A 22,061-nucleotide genomic window follows, 5' to 3' on the forward strand; every position below is an offset into this window, starting at 1 on the left:
TTGAATATACTGTTGATAAGTAGCATCACCAAAGGGAGTAATAGAAGTAGCTTTTTCTTTATCCTCTATTCTCATGCTAATTTGGTGATACCCCGAATAGGCATATAGAAAATATAGCAATGTATAACCTGACGTAGAGTAGACAATTTGGTCGATGTGAGGATGAGGAAAGAGATACTTGGGACAAGTTTTGTTGAAGTCAGTGAAATCGACACATATTCTCCACTTTTCATTGGCTTTCTTAATGAGGATATTATTCATGAGTCATGTGGGATGACGAACCTCTTGAATGAAGCCTGCCTTTAGGAGTTTACCGACCTCCTCCTGAATGGCTTATTTTTTGTCCTCTGTGAATCTTCACTGCTTCTGCACCACAAGTTTGGCGTCGGGTTCCACAACTAGTCGATGCTCGATCACCTCCATAAGGACGCTAGGCATATCAGACGATTGCCACACAAACATATCTTGGTTTGCCCGGAGGAAAGTAATGAGCTTGAGTTCCTATTTAGGATCAAGGTCGACCCCTATGTTCACTGTCTTGGCTGGTTCAAACGGGTCGAGGGACATTACCTTGACACCACCATCAGCTTTTTTGTCCTTGGCACCGTCGTTGGTCTCACTTTTAGCAGCGGTATCGGACTTGGATGCATCATCAAGGCTCACGAGCTTGGAGTCCTTGGCTTTGATGGCAGCTTGATGCTTCTGACTCTTAGACTCTGTACCCCTGGAGGTAGTCACCGTCCAAAAAAAGTGTTCAGCCATATCCAGTCTCTTCTTGTAGCACTTGACTGCTGCACATTGATCTCCCTTAACAGTTTTGACCCCTTTAGGACCTAGGATCTTTAGCGCCTGTATGCATAGTGCACTATGGCATGAACTTGCCTAGCATTGTGTCGGTTAAGAATATGATTGTAGCGTGTAACCGAGTTTGATCGTGACACGTTTCAATCACGCAATTATCTCTATATAGTTGTCACTCATCTCCACAAAAGCATATGCACAATTAGAGTTTTGCCTATTTTCTCTCTGCTACGCAGTCGCACGTAGTCTATTCCACCCTGCTGCTTTGGCATGCACCGACGAATGGGAAGCAGGTATTTGGAACCTATCTCTCTTAAGATCATGTACCGAGAGAGGGAGAATAAGATTTTTAGAAAGCGCTCAGCGTGACTACTCATAATTTGCTTCCTCTGCACATCGCGATTTGCATTCTCTATGTCATCTTCATCGTAATCTACTACATCGTCATCACAGGGTATCTGCATCTTGTGCTACTTCTAGATACGTTCACTGCAATCAATAACATTTTAAAGGGCTTATCAGAATCTTTCTCAGAAAGCTAATCGGGTTTCATCGAAACTCGTCGGAGCTCATCGAAGTATTTGTGTTGTTTGCCTCTATTTAATACTTTGTGTTGTTTGCCTCTATTTCGGTTCATGTTATATTTAAAAATTAAATTAAATTAAATCTAAAAGTACTATTTTTTTCCAACAGTTAGCGCGGGCGTCAGCGAAGCCGACCTAGTCAACCGTCTGGTCAGCGTGCTGGCGACGTACACCTGCCCTTAGATCAAGGCGCTGCGGATCTGATCGTTCGTGGTGGAGCTCGTCATCACGCTGCTGAGGACGGGCCTCTCCTCTCCACTGATGTTTCCGAGGCTGGCGGTGGCAGAGCTGATGGTGGCAGTGGGGATGGTTGAGGAGCTGCGGAGCGTGGCAGAGATGACGTCGGAGCTGGAGTGCTTCCACGTGTTTTCCGGTAGCATGGGGCTGAGCCGACACGATGTCGTCCTCGTCGCGCTCGTTGACACAACGCTCGCGAAAAATAAGACATCACATGTAAAAGAGTGTGAATACTTATAAATTGGTTCTAATCTATTTAAACTATCAAGGTGAGACTAAATCCATCACATCAGAACACTTACGTCTTACGTTCTGAAACCAGAAACACTAATAGATCGAGGTATTACATTCTCTACTTCAGGGCTAACGCTCTGGACAGCTTACCATGTACACGACATACAAATATATGATTTCTCTTCGGTGTCATGATCATATCATGTCCCATCCACGGGCCGACACGCATGCATTTGTGCAGCAAGAGTTCTGATATTATCTATAACACTCCACCTCCAAAATTCATTTATAGCTTAGCCCACCTGTGAGACGAGCCTGTATATGTATAGCACATCTTTTATATTTCCGTTATCATTTCATGTAAAAAGATTAACTTGGAGATGGTATATTTAGAGCGTGAAAATTTGTAAGCTGAACCAAACTTATCTAAACTATTAAGGTGTTACTAAGCTATCACACCCAAATACTTTGGACCATACCAACCGAAAATAAAAACACTAATAAACCAGTGCATTAAAAAATGTACTCAGAAATGATAGAAAGGGAGCATAACTTCGGCGAAAGAGAAGTGGTTGTGACCAGGTTGCCATGTGGACCAACCGAACGGTCATGTGGGCCAAGCCATCAGGAGAGGGGCGCTACAAAAGAAGCCAACCATCAGCCGTAGATGATATCGATGAATAGGAAACACGGAACGACTCTTTTCTTCTTCCCCATGCTATCTTCCCCGATACTCTGATTTGTCCGTTCCCAACTCCTGCTTTTTCCTCCCAATCTAAATGTTTTTCCCAATCTATAACACTAACTCTCCCTAATTTATACCCCTACTACATGTATCCAGTGCTTAAGATTGGAGAGTTCCTCTTGTATTGGTGCTGATTTGTTGATAATCAATTGGGAACTAACAAGTGGCCATTTAAATCGCATGTACGCCTTATATTTTGATTTAATATGTAACGGAGAGAGCAATTGCGAAGTTAATAACTATGTGATTGGTACCATACAGAGTGGTGCTGTATATCATTCCGTACATATCATGAATGACAGGTTGAGGCGTTGAGTGCCCAAAAAAACTGGTAACTTTTTGCTACAAGACAGTTTATTGACATTTGCTAAAATATTTACCGATATTTACCTCACGAAAACTCCAAAATGTTGGCAACTTGCAACGACACACTAGCCCAACTAAAATATTATTTTATAGTCTTAGAGAAACGACATTGAAAATATATCCAAAATAACTTTAAAAAAAAACTGGCAGGAGCTCTTGCATTCTCTTCGGTCTTCCTTCTTCTGCCGAAATGTCCATGTAACGGGTGGAGAGGAAGAAGTTTTTATTTCTTGAACAATTTTATGAAAATTACAATTAGACATTTCACGTACCACTCATTGATTTTATAGTTTCCTCGAGCCAAATATTGATTTTAAAGTGGTCTGCCAGCATTTATCAGTGTCTTACGCTCAATGCAAAAAAACACTTTCAAATTTAAAAAAATCAAAGATTTAGTGAGAACATAACAGATGAAACTTTAAAAGCTTAACAAAAAAATGCAAGGGTATTTAACAAAAAAATGCAAGGGAATAAATAATGCTGGCTGTGGGGTTCGAACCCACGCGCACTTCAGTGCAGAAGATCTTAAGTCTTCCCCCTTAACCACTCGGGCAAACCAGCTTTTTATGTCATTGCATGATCCTAATTCGCATAAAACTCTTATCTTTCTCCCTGCGATCGCTTATCTTTCGCTACAAACATGTTGGTTTCTCATTAGCCTACATTAACGTACACGAAGGCTGATTAGCTGATTGATTGCACTAATATCGAGTGCTAATCCGTCATGACGCGGAGATTTTTGTTATATGTGTGTGAAGTGAAGCTAAATAGCCAGTTAGCCACCCAAATCTTGTGCCGCAAGCCCGCGAAAGCATGGTCATCCGAGTTGGCTTACGGTGAAGGAGGAGAAAGTGGTGGCCGGAGATGCAGAACCCTGAAAGTGACAACATAGGACGGAGGAGAGGGCGAAATGGCGAATGGACTGGAGGAAGGGAAAGGGTTTCGTAAGCCGGAGTTTAGATCATCTCTAACTATATTTTTTTCATTCCATTTTCTTTTAATGTTCTAATTTTTTTTATTTTTTCTCATCTTCAACAGCTTTCTTTTAAAGAAATTCGTGAAGGGAAAGGAGAGAGAATCCCATCCTAAAAAGAATGACCTTAGGAATCCCTTCGTGACGGGAACCGTGAAGGAAAACTGTTGAAGCGCTAAAGGAAAAGAAAATCCATTCGTAAAGGAAATTTGGTCCCTGATGGGAATCCCTTGAAGATGATCTTAGAAGATGCGGATTGGAAGAGCGACAATTAATTTGTCGTGGTATCACAGTGCAACTAAGCTATGTGTCACTGCCAGACTATTTGCCTTATAGGAGAGCGAAAATACCTATTTTCGTGCTACCGCTGTCTGATTCCTAATTTTTACACTGTGGTAGCATGATAGATGATTATTTTTTATTTTTTAAAATAATGTATTATTTTTAAAAAATAAAAATAAAATCTCTACTATATAAAATACGAGTTGGTTCCTGCATACTCTCTTTTCATGCACTCTTTCCATCTAATAAAAACTTATAAAATTCAAATAATTTATCCACCTTTACTATCCACCCTCATCCTATAGCTTCACCACCTCATTATCGGTTATGCATATGTCACTTATTTTACTAATAAAAATAAATGAAAAACATTATGAGAAAAATTAGCATATAATTTTTTTATAAGATCCCATCTAAAATGAAACTACGATATCGCTCCCGACGTATTCGTTTAACAATACTCCAGTATATTACATCTTCATACCTTAAATTTAAGCTTGATGTTACCACGTATAATATTTGTGTTTCTGTTATAACGTATGAAGTTAAGAAAAATACCCACAAAAGTGTTAAAAAAACGAGAGCGACGGAGCCCTGGAGGCGTAGGCTCGCAGATGGGCCTCATGGGCCGGATGCCTGGACAAAAGCAGTATTGGGCCGTTATGCCACTTCAGCTGGGCCCATCAAAGACGTCTTCCTCCGTCCCGCAGCAGGGAGCATCAGCTTCGTCACGGCATCTCCCCCTCCCCATCCAGCCCCGATGTCTGGCGGCGGCGGCGGGTGCAGCGTCCGCGCCATCTGGATCCTCACGCCGCACGACAGCGTAGACTTCTCCAGGTACCCTCAGCCCGGAGCTTTTCCCCGCGTGGAGATTCGGGTTTGGCCCGCCCTTGCGATCCCACGAGCCCACCTTTTACTCATTTAACAAGGCGGTTCGCGGTGGTGGAGAAGCGGTGGCGCGCCGCGGTGGGAGGCGGAGGGCGACGGAGAGGGCGGGAGGGGGCGGGGACGCTGCCGCTGCCGGCCGACCACGAGGTCGCCGCTGCCTTCGCCGCGCGCAGGAGAAGGTTCGCCGTTTGTTTCTTGGTTCATGGATTAGCTTGCCAGTTGCAGTGTGGTGGATGTGTGAAACTAGTTGCAAGATTACTCGTAGGTACAAGTGAATTGTGTGTCAGAATATGATTACTCGTAGGTACAGCAATGTTGTTTTGTCTGGAAACACCAGAAAGGCAGAAACTGAAGCTCATAGTACATGCAAACAAATAAACAACAAAAATATAGTGCTTATCAGAATTGCGATTAGTCGATCACAGTTCATTCACGAAAACCATAAGGTTGTGCTGTGGTCGCATAATGCAGTAATGCTATTGGAGGTGGGAACAGATGCGATACATATACGTATATATTATGTATATATATGTATATATATACACACACATATATATAAATTTACATATGTAGGATTACCTTACAGAGGTGGTAGCACAATTTCTTCCTCAATATTACTATAATTGAAGATAAAAATGAAATAAAAAATTCTAAAAGAATTAAGAAAGGAGATGAATGATAAACTTGAAGAAATGAAGAAAACTGATGATGGAATATTTGAAATTCCACTCTCAGATAAATATATAATGGATATTGTCAGATATAGGTAAAATCTAAAATAAAAAATAGTATATATGTACGAATGTATTGATAAGTAATATTAATAATTGATGTGCGGAAGATTCATGCACGCAATGTAGAAGACGATAGACCTAAAGATACTAATAATCGGAGACATTCATATGAAGACGAAGACATAAATAAGTGAAGACATTTAAGCAGATACTCAGACAGAAGTGAACAAAAGACAACTTCATGTGAATTCATGTGGCTTCACACTTTATCGGTAGACGTATTCCATCGACAGACGAATATATTTTGAATATTCCAGGCTATGTGATTTCTACCTACTACCTAGATAAAATTAAATAAGGAGGAAAGAACCTCTCTCGCGGCTATAAAAAGCAGCAGACAGAGGACACACACCAGTCACGAGCCATTAAGTATCCTCCAGAGTAGAGCGAGAGTATCCATATCACTCTCTCTCATTCCTAGTAATAGTTCACTTGTAAAATAAGCTATATTGAAGAAAGAAATTGTGCTACCACCTCTATAAGGTAATCCTCCGTGCGTAAGAAAGTTTTTGGGGTTCTCGAAAGGGAAAACTACTTGTAAGCTATGCTTATGAAAATAAAGTAGTGTTATCTTTGAAATTCACTTGGTCTTCTAGTTTGTCTATATGAGACGAGTTTCTATGCTATGTACTTTATAGGAGAAACTCCTTCGATAGTTCTCAGGTAATCCCTGTATCTGACATAGCTATAACAGGAAAATGAAAACTCTGTGTCCGTAAAGAAGTGTTCCCTTTGGGTGAAACTGTTTGGGGTGATGATAAAAACTTATCACATATATTCATGACTAGAAATACCCAGAGAAAGCTTTTACGACTGAAATAAGCTAGCAATAAGAATGATGAGTATCGAGTAGGATTTCTACGACTATTGTGCAACCGGTTGAATTGTTGATTTCACCAACCTGTATAGATCCTGAATAACATTACTAAATACTACTGAATCAAGAATGATCGCTTTCAATATTGAATATTTTAGTATTGTTGTTACTATTTAAAATAGTGTTTTAATAATATTACATTAAGTTTTTACCCGTTCACACGGTATACGAACAATACTAAATAATATCTAAATTTAAATAATAATAATAAATAAATAAATTCAGATACTATTTAGTACGGTACTAAATAGTATCTGAACTTAAAAAATAATAATAATAAATAAATTCAGATACTATTTAGTACTGTTTGCACACCGTGTGAACAATATATATTGTGATGATAAAAAATAAATAAATAAATTCAGATACTATTTAGCCTGGGGTGATGATAAAAACTTATCACATATATTCATGACTAGTGATATTCAAAGAAAGCTTTGCTATTTCTGAAAAAAGCTAGCAATAAGAATGGTGAGTATCGAGTATGATTTTTACGATTATTGTTTAACCGGCTGAATTGTTGGTTTCGCCAACCTGCAAAGATCATGAATAGCATCACTAAATACTACTGAATTAAGAAAGGTCGTTTTCAATACTGAATTTTTTAGTATTGTTGTTACTATTTAAAATAGTGTTTTAATAATATTAAATTAAGTTTTTACTGTTCACACGGTGTGTAAACAGTACTAAATAGTATCTGAATTTAAAAAACAAATCAGAGACAAATGTATCAAATACAAGAACCGGTGTGCAAACAGTATTAAATAAATAATATATATATATATATAAATTCAGATACTTATTATTGTTTTCATTTATTTATTTTTAATTTTTTAAATTCAGATACTATTTAGTACTGTTTGAACAACGGTTAACAGTAAAAAATTAATTTAATATTATTAAAACACTATTTTGAACAGTAACAATAATACTAAAATATTCAATATTGAAAGCGATCTTTCTTGATTCAGTAGTATTTAGTGATGCTATTCAGGATCTTTGCAAGTTGGCGAAACCAACAATTCAGCTGGATGTACAATAATTGTAAAAATTCTACTCGGTACTCACCATTCTTATTCCTAGTTTATTTCAATAGTACCAAAGCTTTATCTGGATATCCCTAGTTATGAATATATGTGATAAGTTTTATCATCACCCTAGACAGTTCCACCCAAAGGGAACACTTCTCTACAGACACAGAGTTCTCCTTTCCATATTATGACTATACCAGATGCAGGGATCACATGAGAACTACTGAAGAGGTTTTTTCTATAGGATACATAGTATAAAAACTTGTCTCATATAGACAAACTAGAAGACCAAAGGATTTTCAAAGATAACACTTTTTCATTTCCACAAACATAGCTTACAAATGGTTTTCCCTTTTGGGAACCCCAAAAACTTACACACGAAGGATTACCTTACAAAGGTGGTAGTATAATTTTTTCCTTCAATGTAGCCTATTTTACAAGTGGAATATTATTAGGAATGAGAGAGCGTGCTATGGATGCTCTTGCTTTGCTCTAGAGGATGCTTGATGGCTGGTGGCTGGTGTATGTCCTCTGTCTGCTGCCTTTTATAGCCGCGAGAGGGGCTTTTTCCTGCTTATTTAATTTTGTCTAGGTAGTAGCTAGGAATTACATAGCCTGGAATATTCAAAATATATTCGTCTACCGACGGAATGCGTCTGCCGACAAAGCGTGAAGCCATGTGAACTCACGTGAAGTTGTCTTTTGTTCACTTTTGCTTGAGTACCTACTTGAGTGTCTTCATTTATTGTATCTTCATCTTCACATGAGTGTCTTCGATTATTGGTGTCTTCAGGTCTATCATCTTTTGCATTGTGTGCATGAGCTTCCGCGTCCCAATTATTGATATTATTTATCAATACATTTGTACATATACTAATTTTTTTATTTTGGGTTTTATCCATATCCGTCAATATCCATTATATCTTTATCTGAAAGTGGAATTTCAAATCTTTCATCATAAGCTTTCTTCATTTCTTCAAATTTATCATTAATCTCTTTTCTTAATTTTTTTCGAATTTCTTCTTTCATTTGTATCTTCCATTGTGGTGATATTGATTCAAAATTTTCTTCAACTTTCCAATCTATATATGACCCGTCCAACGAATCTACATCTTTCATCCACGTGTAGGTTTTTTTTTTGAAGATCATTCTTTTTTTATAATTTTACAAGGCGCTGCTGTTGGCATTTTTTTATTCTTTGCTCGTTTAAATTTCTGAATATAATCTTTTGTAGCTGGTGCTATATAATAATTTACTCCCAAAATTTTTCGTGCTTGATTTAAAACATCATCAATATCTGCATATTTTTTCCATGATATTCCTCCTGACAAATTTGTTTCTATTTTTTGAGCTAATATTTCTTCAAATGATATATATATTTCTAGCAACTTGCCATCATATACAATATATATTGGCTTCTGTTCTATTACCTGAGGATTTTCTGATGTAGGCAATAATTCATTTATCATATGGAAATATTCAGCAATACTGTTTAATATTGGTAGCATATATCCTTTTCTTCTCGTTTATTGTTATATTGATAAAAAAATTGTCTAGTATGCATTCCTGAACTTCATCTAGGATTATATTATCTTTTGGTTTAAATTTATATGAATTCTGCGGAAATATTCTGAGCTTATTTTCAGCTCCAAAACTGAAACATTCAAGCCTGCTAAAATTTATGGATCTCTTCATACCTGCAGAATAGATGATCGAGAAAATAGGTCAGATAACTTATTATCCTTTCCTTTTATATGTTTGAAAATAACTTTAGAGCCATTTCCAGTAATAATTTCTTCAAACAAAACCAATCTTCTAGTAGAACACTTCTTACTATTGATTTGACTATAATATCTACATATTGCTTCACAGTCTGTGTAACTGTAAATTCTTTGAATCCTAAATATAATTGAAAAGAATTTATTGCATATATTATTACTAAGATTTCTCTATCAGTATTATTTACAGTTTTTAGCTTGTAACTTCCTGAAGCATACCTACATATTTTTTCTTCTATTTTTGGTGAATATTTATTAGGTTTTTGTTTTAATATAGCGCCATATCTTTCTTTAGAGGCATCAATTTCGATAATAAAATAATTATCATTTAAAGGTAATTCTAACGGTTTTAAGTTCTTAATTTTTTCCTTTATCAATTTTACTAACTTTATATCTTCAGAGTTGAAATACTTTTGACAATTTTTTCTTAACTTTGCATATATTGCCCCAGCAAGTTTAGCCCGATTATCTATATAGTTTCTTATATAATTTACAATTTTTAAGAATTGTTGTAGAACCTTTCTATCATTCATGTGGTTAGGTAATTGTAAGATTTTCTTTTCAATATGCTCTTGTAGATATATTTTACCTTCTCATATCTCATGTCCAAGAAAATTAATTTTTTCTTTACAAATTTTCATTTTCTTTTTAGATAATATTAATTCGTTTTGTTCAACTTTTCTAAAAAATATTTCAAGGTGAGCAATATGTTCTTTATAATTTTTTGAGAATATTAATAGATCATCTATATAGACTAATATAAACGCTTGATTTTCATTAAAAATATGCTACCTTGAATCCTATTAATCCATTCTTGTTTATTTGGAATATTATATGCATTATTCACAGTATTATCATTTAGCTTTTTGTAATTTATTACCATCCGTGATTTTTCCCTTACTATTTCAGAATGATTTCTTACTATAAATGCTGTTGATCTGTATGGATTTCTACTTTCTCTTATTGTTCTAATTTTAATAACTCCTCAACATACATTTTAAACTCTTCTTTGTCTTTTGAAGTGGCTTCTATAGTACATGTTTTGACTATATAATCTGGGTTTATTATGTTAATTTGACATACAATAGAGTTCTTATCCTAATATTTCATTGGTATTTCTCCAATTATTTGGATATCTTCCAATCTTTGTACAATCTTCTCTATATCCTTTTTAGATTTTATGTATCTGTACCGATTTGGTGCAAATGATTGTAATCATATGCATTCTACACAAAATTTATTATGTAATATTCTTCGATACTTGTATTAGGCTCGTTTTCTTTATGTTTTTCTGAGAACTCATTGTCTATACTACGTTCAAGATTTTTATTTTTCAAGATCAAGATTAGCAATTTTTTGGTGTTGCGTTCCACCACTTGTGAACAGTACTCTCTCTATATATATATGTGTGTGTGTGTGTGTGTGTACTGCACATGGTTCTTGTATTCGTACAAATGTATCATCTGTGGGATTGGATTCCTGGGTCGACGATCCGATTACTCACCATGTTATATCGCTCCACATCGATAAAGATGAAGGGGATGGCTTCATGCTGTGGCCTGTGGTTCTGCAAAAGCGTGGAGAGTATTATGTCCTTGTGTTGCCTTTGGTGGATCCTCAGTCGTTTAGATCGTATGAGAATCTCTTGGAAAGGTCTGACTGTGGGAGTTCGGCCAAGGAGAATGGCAATCTTTCCTCAATCCTGCTCAATCTTCCATGCACAACAGGGTAATGTAAGTTTGCTTACCTGTTATAGTTGCATACCTTTTAATCTAAGTTTCATTTTGTTCACCACCAACCCCACCATCACTTCATTGAATGTATAAAAATGTTTGCAAGTTTGTTTTAGGAACAGACGGCAAAGCCCCTGTTCCTTTTAAAAAAAATCTTTGCAAGTGATATACTGACATCTTCAGTGTTCAATTGACTTTCATGTTCATTACATGAAAAGCTGATGTAGTTCAACTAGCAACCTAATTAGCTTGCTTGCTTACATTTCATTTTCAATGATAGGGCATTTATGGTTGCGCATGTTATTGGGGACATAATTACTGGTGTTATTGCTGAACCTGAGGTGATCGTTAGCTCTGGGCCCTCCTCCGTTGGTGGACTGTTGGATCCATTGACTGGAAGTATAGGTATTTCAGCATGACCAAAGCCTATTGCTGCACCTGTTGCAGCACCAACTGCATCAGTCTCTTCGCCTGTCGGTGCTGCTCAATCAGAGTCCTTAAAAGGTGGTGTAAAACCTTTTGACAAGGATTTACTGTGGAACTTTATCATCGGTGCAATGCCATTTGGTTAGTATTAACAGAGCCTTTTATCATGGAGCATAACGCTTCGCATTGTTCTCTTGTAAAGCTTCTTCCTTGATCTATACTCTAATGAGCCAACTTAGCTAATAAATTTTTTTGCAGGCACACCTCAGGATCTCAATTATGCCAATGTTACTTCGATTAGAACTACTGGATTTTCAGGTGATCCTCTTCCAACAGACCAGAAGTAATCTGCCTGGAAGCCCTACCTGTACAAAGGGAGGCAAAGAATTATCTTTTCTACTAGCCTGGAGACTATAAATGCTGCACTGTATGACCGCGATGATGTGCCAGATTTCCTTTCTGTTTCAGGACAAGTGACCTGTAGGGCTGAACTAGAAGGACTACCTGATGTTTCTTTGCCCCTGAGTGGGTTATCTTTTCTACTAGCCTGGAGACTATAAATGCTGCACTGTATGACCGTGATGATGTGCCAGATTTCCTTTCTGTTTCAGGACAAGTGACCTGTAGGGCTGAACTAGAAGGACTACCTGATGTTTCTTTGCCCCTGAGTGGGTTAAAAGCTGCTCATGTCGAGGTGTCATCATTCCATCACTGTGTTCAAGCTTCAGAGCCTACTTACTGATAATAAACAAACACTGGTTTTTCAGCCACGATTTGATAATTTCGTTTTGATGCATTATAAAGCACCATGCAGCATTGATCCTCCTGTTAAAGGGTTTTACCAGTTGTCTATGGTTTCCGAGAATGGTGGTGCTTTTCTATTTATAAGCTGATATTGATGGAGGATTACAAGTCTCCCTTCGTTATGGAATTTTGCATGATTACTATGCCATTCCCTCGAATAAGAGTTGCGTCATCTGATGGAAATCCATCAATTGGGACAGTTTCGATGACAGAGCATTCAATTGAATGGAGAATTGTTTCAAGCGGCCAGGGACTCAGTGGTAGGAGCATTGAGGCTACCTTCTCTGGTACTGTTAAGTTTCTTCCTAGAACAACGCAGAGAGCAAATTCATCATTTTGGTCAGTTTCAAGCACTGTATATGCTGAAGATAGTGACAGTGAGCAAGATAATGTTAAGAATGGAGCTAACTTGGATGACTACGTCATGGAAAAAATGAATAAGGATCTTCAGGCAGTTGACTTACAAGAGCCATTGTCTTGGCAAGCATATAATTATGCCAAGGTATGTCTCCACCAAATGGTGTACTAGGAAAGCTTGAGAAGCCTTCTTGTCACGTTCTTATTTCTTTGAATATTAGATTATCAATAATTACCATATATGGTGATGAATTAATGGCATACTTGATCACCTTTGTCATATTCTCTTTTCAGCTTGGTAAGTTTTAGCTATTATGTTGGTTCATATAGGACTGAAACATTTGACTTTTGTATTATTTCTTCATATACTATCTATGCCCAAAACAGATAATATAACTGGGAGCAGTATTACATGACATGTTTATACCATCTATATTGGCAGTGTCGCTTGGGGTATGCGGTACCTGTTCAATCTTTTACGCATTCATGAAGTTTTCTAGTGCCCAAAGACTATTGCTTAGTTTGTTTAGTCTATGTTTTCCATGGGCATGCATTTTAGTTTTTCGTTAGGCTTCTTTCTACTTTGTTGATTGATTATGAATCATTTTTCTAGGTTTCTTTCAAGATCATTGGAGGCATGCTGTCTGGTCTTACAATTGATCCAAGATATGTAAGTTACACATTAGTTTTCTCACTCACCTATAGTGAGATTGCTTCATTATATCGTCAATAAATCTATTCAGTGGCTAAACATTATTATTAGATCCACTGATTTGATAGACTATTATGTTCATTGATTAATTGGCTTAGATATTCAAAATGAAACATTGTTGATAGTCAGTGTTGTTTGTTAAGTTGCAAAACGGTAATCACTCTTCACCATGTCACATACACGTAGAGATTTATTCAGCTACCTGCCCACAAACTTCCAGGAAAACTGAGTCACCCAGGTTAAAATATTGTGTTATTTCGCTAGTAGTTCAATTCTTAGCAATTACATATTTCTCAGTTTGAGGTCAGGCAGAATTTCTGTCTACATATTATGACGTATCATAGATCAAGGTATGCAATTGTTAACCTAGGACAATCATGGTAAAGGTTCATCATCATTATGCTTTAAGTGAATTACTCAAGATTCTCCTCTTAAATATCGAGCACTCCACTCTTAAACAGTTATTTTTGTCAGTACGATGATGTTTTACTGATGCATAGGTGATAGAATTGAGATATTGAAGTTTACGTTTCACTCTTGCAGAAGTTTTATTGGAGGTGTTTTGCATGCAAAAGTTCCCCTGATGCTTTATTGAAATAAATCTATCATAAATTTACTTCGTGCTTTTATGCTTTAATGATCTCCTGCAGGTAAACATTTACCCTTCTGTTAAAGCCCCAGCTGAATACTCAATGCAGGTACCTCTTTTACCTTGACAGCTATACAATTTTGTTCTATTAATCATTACATAGAGAATCGACTGAAATTGGATAGCTGCTTTCGTGGCAGTTTCATATTTAGTCTTAGAGGACTACTTTCTGTCAGGCTACAGTGTAAGCATGCATATAAATGAGCTTGCTATGTCAGTGCTGAGCTAGTGATACACATTTGGTATGCTATCAAACTGCTTTCTAGCTTCTCTTACAAAAGCAGCTCTTTTCGAAGTGGCCGCAGGAGAACTGCCTGCCATTTTCATTTCAATTAAGTTGGAGAAAGTTACAAACTATGGTTAAAACGCTGTCCAGACGGCTAGACCAGAGGAAGGGGAGCTGGCAAGGAGAGCATATTACCTCTGTAGGAGTTAACTACTGAATAAAAACAAAAATCAAGCACCATTTTATGTTGCTTTGATCTCCCTCGCAATGAAAAATTGGTGCTTAGTTGCCTATTCTACTACTGCACTCTTCAACTTCATGCTTGCTCAGTTTCCTCTTCTTCGGAAAGCGACCGAGTCTTTTCTTTTTCAACTTGATCTTTTCATTAATCTACTCCACAATGAAATGCTTACTATTTTTTTTCTAATATGTCTAAATGGAAAATGTACACTTGTATTCACTAGGTTATCAATAACCTGTTGCGAGAATATGTGCCCTGCTTTTGAGCAGCAAAATTATATTGATGAGATTGAAATTATGATAACTGAAATGATGTGAGATTTATTTTTCCCTTTGACAGGCTTCTTCTGGAGATTACATACTGTGGAATACCCTGGGAAAATGTCCTACTGCTGCTTTGCCCAGAGAATTTTGATCGTCGGTGTTTTTCAGCTACGATGTTATACTTTTGTGCCTGCCTTTTGCTGTAGAAACTACAGATCTCTCCATTATGCCTGCCCCCCATTGTTTCTCCTGTTTCACTTCCTCCTACCAGACCTGTGCTGGAAGTTCTTTTGTCCTTCCTATTCAGGAGTTTTTTTCCTCTCAAGGAGGAAAATTACAAACCTGCAGATCTTGTCGTCGCCAACCCAACCCAATCTTGAAGCCATGATCTTATGAGCAATGAATTTTCCATCTCTTGTGGTTGTGATCTTTTACTTTACATGTTTTGCAACTTGTAATGCCTTGTATCTTTAACATGCTGTTTTGCAACTTGTAATGCATTGAGCAGTAACCCCGGCTTGATGTCAGCGGGGCATATTTTAATTATTTATTTTTGGTTTACTATGATACACATGATGTACATATTGTTGCAGGTTCTCATTGAAACGGGACATTTCTTTGCCATGCCATGCATGATGTCACTGAGATAGTGTCTCATAGGATTGCTTATACACAAAAGGTTGATGGGCCTAGTCACAAAGTAGGTACTGAAAGGAACCAGAAATATCTTATACGGTCAGTGGGGGACCAGGGGAGGTCTAGCGGGTCTCGCTCAATTTTTTTTTTGTTTTTTTAGTAGGTTTCAGTGATTTAGGTTTTTTTTTCTCGTGAAGTTGCAAAGTTTCCATTGCTGTTATGCTCTACTCAAATTTTGGGTTGAGTTCTCCCTGTACACGGTTTATCATGAAACAAAAAGAAACTTCAGTTATTGCCAAAGCTTCTAGCCAACTTTCAGAAAGAAAATGAGAACAATTAGAATCACTTTTTTTAGATGCATTTAGAGCCACTTAGTATCTTCTCTCTCTCTAGCGTCTATTAAAAGAGTTTCTTATTCTGGCGATGAAAATGGAGATAAAATTTGTAACAATGATATCAGGACAGATGCGACAAAATCTGACTTCCCAACTCGAAACACCATGATTCAAAGAGACTGTGCATGCAGGATTCGCGAAACACAAAAAAAAAAAGGATTCGTGAAAAATTCCTGCGTGGAAAAAGGAACCATGACTTTCTTTTTTGTAGATTTTTTAGTGGAAAGTATATTCATCTTGGAGGCTGCTAAAGCAGAGAAGGCGCGATTCGATTGGCACACCACACAAAAGGCCAAAGGTGGTAACCGCCACTTTCGCGTAGCCCCCTCGGGCTTCCTCGAAATTTCAACTCCTACCGCGGCTATAAATCTCAATTCATTTCCAGTTTTCCATTGATCCACAAACCACAGCGACAGTGAGATTTAAATTGCAGTTACCCCCTCAAGGAAGCCCCAAAATTCTGTACTCGTCCTGATTCCACTCCGACGACCTCCGTCCTGCGATGAGCGCAGCCGTTCCGCCGTCGATGGATCCCGTGGCGGCGGGGGAGATGGCGCGGGAGGCCGCGGCGTGGTGCGCGCTGCACGGGCTCGTCGTCGGGGACCGCGCGGACCCGGTGAGATTCTTGGCTTCTTCCCCTCTTGCTTGCACACCGAGAGCGCGCGAAGCGCCTAAGTTTCTACTCGGTAGGTGAAAAAAAAAAGAACCTTTGTTGAATCGAGCAAGGTTAAGGGGCCCTAGATGAGCAGTCTCTGTGTTCTGTTATGTTTTCCTGCCCAAGCGAGGCAAATCAGGTTGTGATTCGCGCGTGATTGGAGCATTATGCTGCATGCCAATGTTCTAGCTTCCAAGGTTAATCGTGCAACGAATATATCGGTTTTCTAAAATGATCCTGGGAGATGATCGATGGCAGGACAACATGGACATATTAACAAGTGTGATCGACTCAGATGAAGTGTTGATTTTTGACTGAAGTTCCCTCTTTTGGGTATATGGAAGACCTTTGCCGAATGCATCGCAACTAGACTGCTGGCTGTTTTCCATAGTTTTCACCTCCATATTTTTTATACAACTACTAAGTTGCCTGGGAAGTTGAGTTTTCCTTTCTTTGGTCACTTAGTTTTGGCAAGGATATTACTTTTCCTGTAGTGTGTACTAAGTAGCTGTGCTTAGTATCTCGAGGAGAATTTTATACACTAAACATGGTTAACTTAGAAACTGCTGTTGAGTGACATAATGATATCTCTTGGTAAACTTTGGTGGTATGAATGGAGCTCGGGTACTTGCATGCTTTTACCCTGACTCCTGACCAAACATTGTTATAACTTTTGCAGAGATCAGCAACAGTACCTGGTGTTGGGTTGGTTCATGCTCCATTCTCCCTACTCCCGGCGCATCTTTCAGAATCTTTTTGGAGGCAGGCGTGCGAGTTGGCTCCTATTTTTAACGAGCTTGTGGACCGTGTTAGCTTGGATGGGAATTTCTTGCAAGATTCTTTGTCTAAGTAAGTTTCATTTCCATATCAATTTCACTTCACGTTATCAGTTATCATTCAGAGTTCTGTTTGCAGCTTGAACCAAGAAAATGAGAATGTCAGTTAATCAAATCCATTAATTTTTCTTGTGCACATGGCTTTTTTTCCTCTAACCAGAGCAATGCTCTCTGAATCAGATTGTTGAAATTCGAAATAACCTGTCAAATATTGAGTAAACAAATTGACCATCCAGGTCACAAATTCAAAATTTCGAAGGAACTGTTGGACTGCTGATAGTGATTAATCATGTTGTAATTTCAGAACAAGGCATGTTGATGATTTCACATCAAGGCTCTTAGAGATTCACAGGAAAATGATGGTGATAAATAAGAAGGAGGTAATTCACTAACCTGATTTTTTTCTCTTTTTTTTGGGGGGGGGGGGGGGAGGGGGAGGATGGTAATATTTTTGTATGGATGCACTGAAAGAGCTCAATTATTTACCAGAATATTCGCTTAGGGTTGCACCGATCAGATTATATGCTGGATTCAGAAACAAGTTCTCTTCTTCAAATAGAACTCAACACCATTTCAGCATCATTCCCTGGGCTTGGTTCCTTAGTAAGTGAGCTTCACAGGTAAAGTCCAGCAATTCATTTTTATAATAGAATTATCTTGCTGTGCATGAAGGTAATTTCTTTTTCTGAAATCTGGTTAAAGAATAGAAAGATGCTGTACTAAACACATAGGCTGTGAAAACTACGTTCTTTTTAAAATTACAGATCAGTAGGAGTTTCTAAATTACACATGGTGGAACAGTAGTCCTTAATTGTGCCCACTTCATATGTTTAATTTTGGTTTCATATGGAAAATAAATATCCCAATCCAGTCAAGTAGCACGCTTTGTAACACTACTATTTTGCAACCATATTATTGATATCAATTGGCAATTTCTCATTCTAGGAGTAATGAAAAGCTAGCGATACATTATGTATCTACTGCATTCTTTTCTGTTAGGTCTATAATTCTCTGGAGAGTGAAGGCATAGTACTAAGGAGTTCCTATTTACCGCTCCAAGTTCTGTAATGGAAAAGTAGATTGAGAAAATGCATTCTTAGGGCTTGTTTGGCAGAGCTCCAGCTTCAACAATTCTTAGAGCTAGAGTTGTGGGTAGATTGAGGGTATTTGGTTTAGGCATCTTGTTCTTATTTTGAATTGAAAACAGATATTTAAACCACTTTGTTTTATCATATAAACTTCAAATCCTGCATGGATCTCGAAGCTGGATCTCTACCAAACAGGGTCTTAGTTGTGCCTGTGCATACAATTTACTTCCATGTCTTACCAATGAAGCTGCCTGGAGTTTTCTCTCTTTTATGGGTGGGCGTTCTTATTAGTTCAATTGGATCAGCATTTGTACTGTGTCTTCAACGCAATGAAGATACAAAATTGAGCATCCACTAATTGCCATGCAGGACCTTAATTAATCGGTATGGAAATTTATTAAGTCTGGAACCCAAGAGGGTTCCTGCAAATGCAGCTAGCAGTCAATTTGCTGAAGCATTGGCCAGAGCATGGACTGAGTTTAATGTTGACAGGTTTGGTCTGCTTTAGTTGCACATGCATATTTAATATTATACTGCTATTTAGTGAGTATTAACTGATATTCTTTCCATGAATTTCTCAGTGCTGTAGTTATGATGATTGTTCAGCCTGAAGAAAGAAATATGTATGATCAATACTGGATTGTCAAACATTTGAAGGAATCATATCCTTTTATATTATGCTTTCATATTTTCTGTAATGATGGAAACTACAATTTCCTCCATCAGATTCCTGCTTAGTGACTCAACTGCTTGTTCATTTGGCTTTGCTCAATTATCTTTACACCCATATAACTGCTATTTCTTTTCTTTCTTGACTTTCCCATCTATAACCAAGAGTTCAATCCTGTCTTTGCCTTTTTACCAATATTTTTCTTCCTAGTTCACGTGCTAAGATTGGTAAAGTGTTTGAAGTTTTGGGACACTGTTTCAATTATTTGATAACTATTTCTTTGTTATATTTTATGCAATATCAAAATTCATAAGATCAAACTTGCGTTCCCTTAACAGTTTATCACACATGGCGTAACAACTATTAGGAAAACATTGTCACAGGTGGAGGCTGAAGGCCAGGTTCTCCCAGATGGAACTCTTCTGGTGTATGTATCCAGAGGCATAAAAAAATAAACGATATAGTCGATTACTGATTCGTGCTTAGCATTTGATCAGTAGCATCAACCTTGCAGTATGTTCATTAAAACTATATTTCTGAAAATGCAGAGACGGCAAGAAAGTTGCTGTGGTGTACTATAGAGCTGGCTATACACCAAATGATTATCCTTCAGAAGCAGTATGAGTACACAGCTTTTGCCTTTCAACAAAGAGCCCTTTTCTTAGTGGAAACCAAATTCCCCAAAAGAATTTATTTCAGCTATTTCATTCTTATGCTAACATGTTTGGATGCTTCTACATTCCCCTATTACATGTGAATTTCATTTTTTGTCTTGTAAATAAAGTCATACACTTTGCTGCATATGATGTGGATGCGCACTGGCTGGTTTTATTATGATAATATGCTCAAATTACCACAGCAAGTTTCTTGTTTATTCTAGGAATGGAGTGCAAGACTTTTGATGGAACAATCATCTGCTGTGAAGTGTCCTTCAATATCATATCATTTAGTGGGAACCAAAAAGATTCAACAAGAACTAGCAAAGCCTAATGTGCTTGAAAGGTGATTAGATTTCTTCAGTATCAAAGGCTGGTACACACTTGAATATTTATATGATGTGCATTATGACACTATGGATCTACAAACATTTGTAGATAAGCTTGGTGCTTGTAGGACGCTTGTATTGTTGTTACAATGCTACTCAATTGCTAATTTACATGATCAGATCAATTATTAGTATTTTGTGTAGATTAAAAACTTCAAGTTTTTCCTAACCATCATTTGTTTCTTCTATAGGTTCCTTGAAAATAAGGAGGAAATTTCCAAGCTTCGTAAATGCTTTGCTGGGCTATGGAGCTTGGATGATGAAGATATTATTAAAATTGCAATTGAAAAACCTGAGTTGTTTGTATTGAAGCCTCAACGTGAAGGCGGAGGTTGGTATTTACATTAACATATGCATATTATTTCTTTCTGTTTCTTCATATCCTATTTGTATCCAGGGAACAACATCTACGGTCTTGATTTGCAAGAAACACTTGTCAGACTCCAGAAGGAAGGAGGGGATGCGCTTGCAGCCTACATACTGATGCAAAGAATCTTCCCAAAAGCTTCTCTTGCTTATCTGGTTCGTGGTGGTGTTTGCCATGAGGGCCTTGCGATTTCCGAGCTTGGAATGTATGGAGCTTACTTGCGGTATGACCGGTTTGTAAACCAAAACGCCAGTGTTCTGCATATGATGGTGGTTTTTCTGATGAAGAGTACTACACTGCTTAATTTCTGATCAGGAACAAAGATAAGGTGGTAATCAATGACCAGTGTGGTTACTTGATGCGAACAAAAGTTTCTTCATCGGATGAAGGTGGCGTTGCTGCAGGGTTTGCTGTTTTGGATAGCTTATACCTGACTGACAAGGTGATATGCAATTTTCAATGTTTTTCCCATTAGTTTTCTTTGGATAAATGAAATATTTCTGAACGAAATCTTATTCGAGTGTTTAGGCTGTTGGTCAACAGTATCAAGATTCCTTTCTTATTAGTACTGCTTGAAAAATCCTGGATGATAAATCTGAAAGTGACCAGGTCAAAACCTAACAAGACTTCAAAACTGCTACTTTATCCAATCTGCATTCTGTTAACCATCTTCCTGACACGTACTTCTGCAACCAGTTTCAGAATTTTACTATTAGGAATTGAACATGAAATACACGAATTTTTCCCTCGGTTTCCTGTGTGCACTTAAATTTTTCAAACTCGATTACAAATGTCTATGTTGCCTTTTTCATTCGTCCTTTTTTCTATGGGAGAACCATAAATTGAGTTATTTATTTGATTGCTTGGTGCAGTGAGATTTCAAAAGAATTATCAGCTACAACTTTCATCAGGCATACACCTACGATGCATTCAGCATTATCTTCAGTAAGATCGGCAGATAAGCTGCTGCAAACAACAGCCATATCTGTGATGCACCGCATGTCACATTGTTTGATAACTTCATTTTGCCCTTCTAAGGTGAAAGAATAAAGGTTGGAGAGACTTTTCCTTCTTTAGTTGTTCGTGTATCACCCTGACAACAACTGGGAGTTTTGTTAAAGACACTTGTGTTGTGCATCATAAATGTGATTTTTCCCCATTGATAACAGCTGCAGAATACAACATGCAGTGTATGTGTATAAGTAGAAACAAACCGCATAGCGGAATAAATCACGCAGCACTACCACGCTATACTAATCTATATAAGTCTACCGTTAGTTTCCCTTCCCTTTCTTTAGCACCTTAGGCTATAGGCGTACAACCTATTTGTACAACTCGTCTACAACTAGGGAGATCAAAAGGTGCAAA

The 22,061-nt window shown here is 37.6% G+C and overlaps 1 protein-coding gene, 1 non-coding gene and 1 pseudogene across 2 annotated transcripts; 2 read left to right on the plus strand and 1 right to left on the minus strand.

The window, feature by feature from the left end:
* Positions 1-3,445: 3,445 nt before the first annotated feature.
* Positions 3,446-3,528, minus strand: TRNAL-UAA (transfer RNA leucine (anticodon UAA)). The gene has a single exon. It is a non-coding gene; the product is annotated as a tRNA-Leu (tRNA).
* Positions 3,529-4,914: 1,386 nt separating this feature from the next.
* On the plus strand, positions 4,915-15,568 carry LOC133905901 (AP-5 complex subunit mu-like; annotated as a pseudogene).
* A 723-nt stretch (positions 15,569-16,291) lies between these two features.
* Positions 16,292-21,861, plus strand: LOC133906226 (glutathione synthetase, chloroplastic-like). Its single transcript, XM_062348059.1, has 13 exons — positions 16,292-16,648; positions 17,367-17,536; positions 17,828-17,903; positions 18,013-18,143; positions 18,981-19,103; positions 19,193-19,272; positions 19,627-19,708; positions 19,830-19,899; positions 20,162-20,283; positions 20,518-20,657; positions 20,724-20,916; positions 21,009-21,135; positions 21,566-21,861. The coding sequence occupies exons 1-13, from the start codon at positions 16,535-16,537 to the stop codon at positions 21,566-21,568; spliced, it is 1,431 nt and encodes a 476-aa protein (XP_062204043.1). The 5' UTR covers positions 16,292-16,534; the 3' UTR covers positions 21,569-21,861.
* The last annotated feature ends 200 nt before the right edge of the window (positions 21,862-22,061 follow it).

Source organism: Phragmites australis, chromosome 23, assembly GCF_958298935.1.
Source record: "Phragmites australis chromosome 23, lpPhrAust1.1, whole genome shotgun sequence".
Classification (NCBI taxonomy): Eukaryota; Viridiplantae; Streptophyta; class Magnoliopsida; order Poales; family Poaceae; genus Phragmites; species Phragmites australis.

Bases quoted from the DNA above. Each gene is read 5' to 3' on its own strand.
- LOC133906226 (XM_062348059.1), top strand. From the start codon at position 16,535: ATGAGCGCAGCCGTTCCGCCGTCGATGGATCCCGTGGCGGCGGGGGAG. The intron at 16,649-17,366 runs GTGAGATTCTTG...TAACTTTTGCAG, and splicing joins TCGGGGACCGCGCGGACCCG to AGATCAGCAACAGTACCTGG. The intron at 19,900-20,161 runs GTATGAGTACAC...TGTTTATTCTAG, and splicing joins ATGATTATCCTTCAGAAGCA to GAATGGAGTGCAAGACTTTT.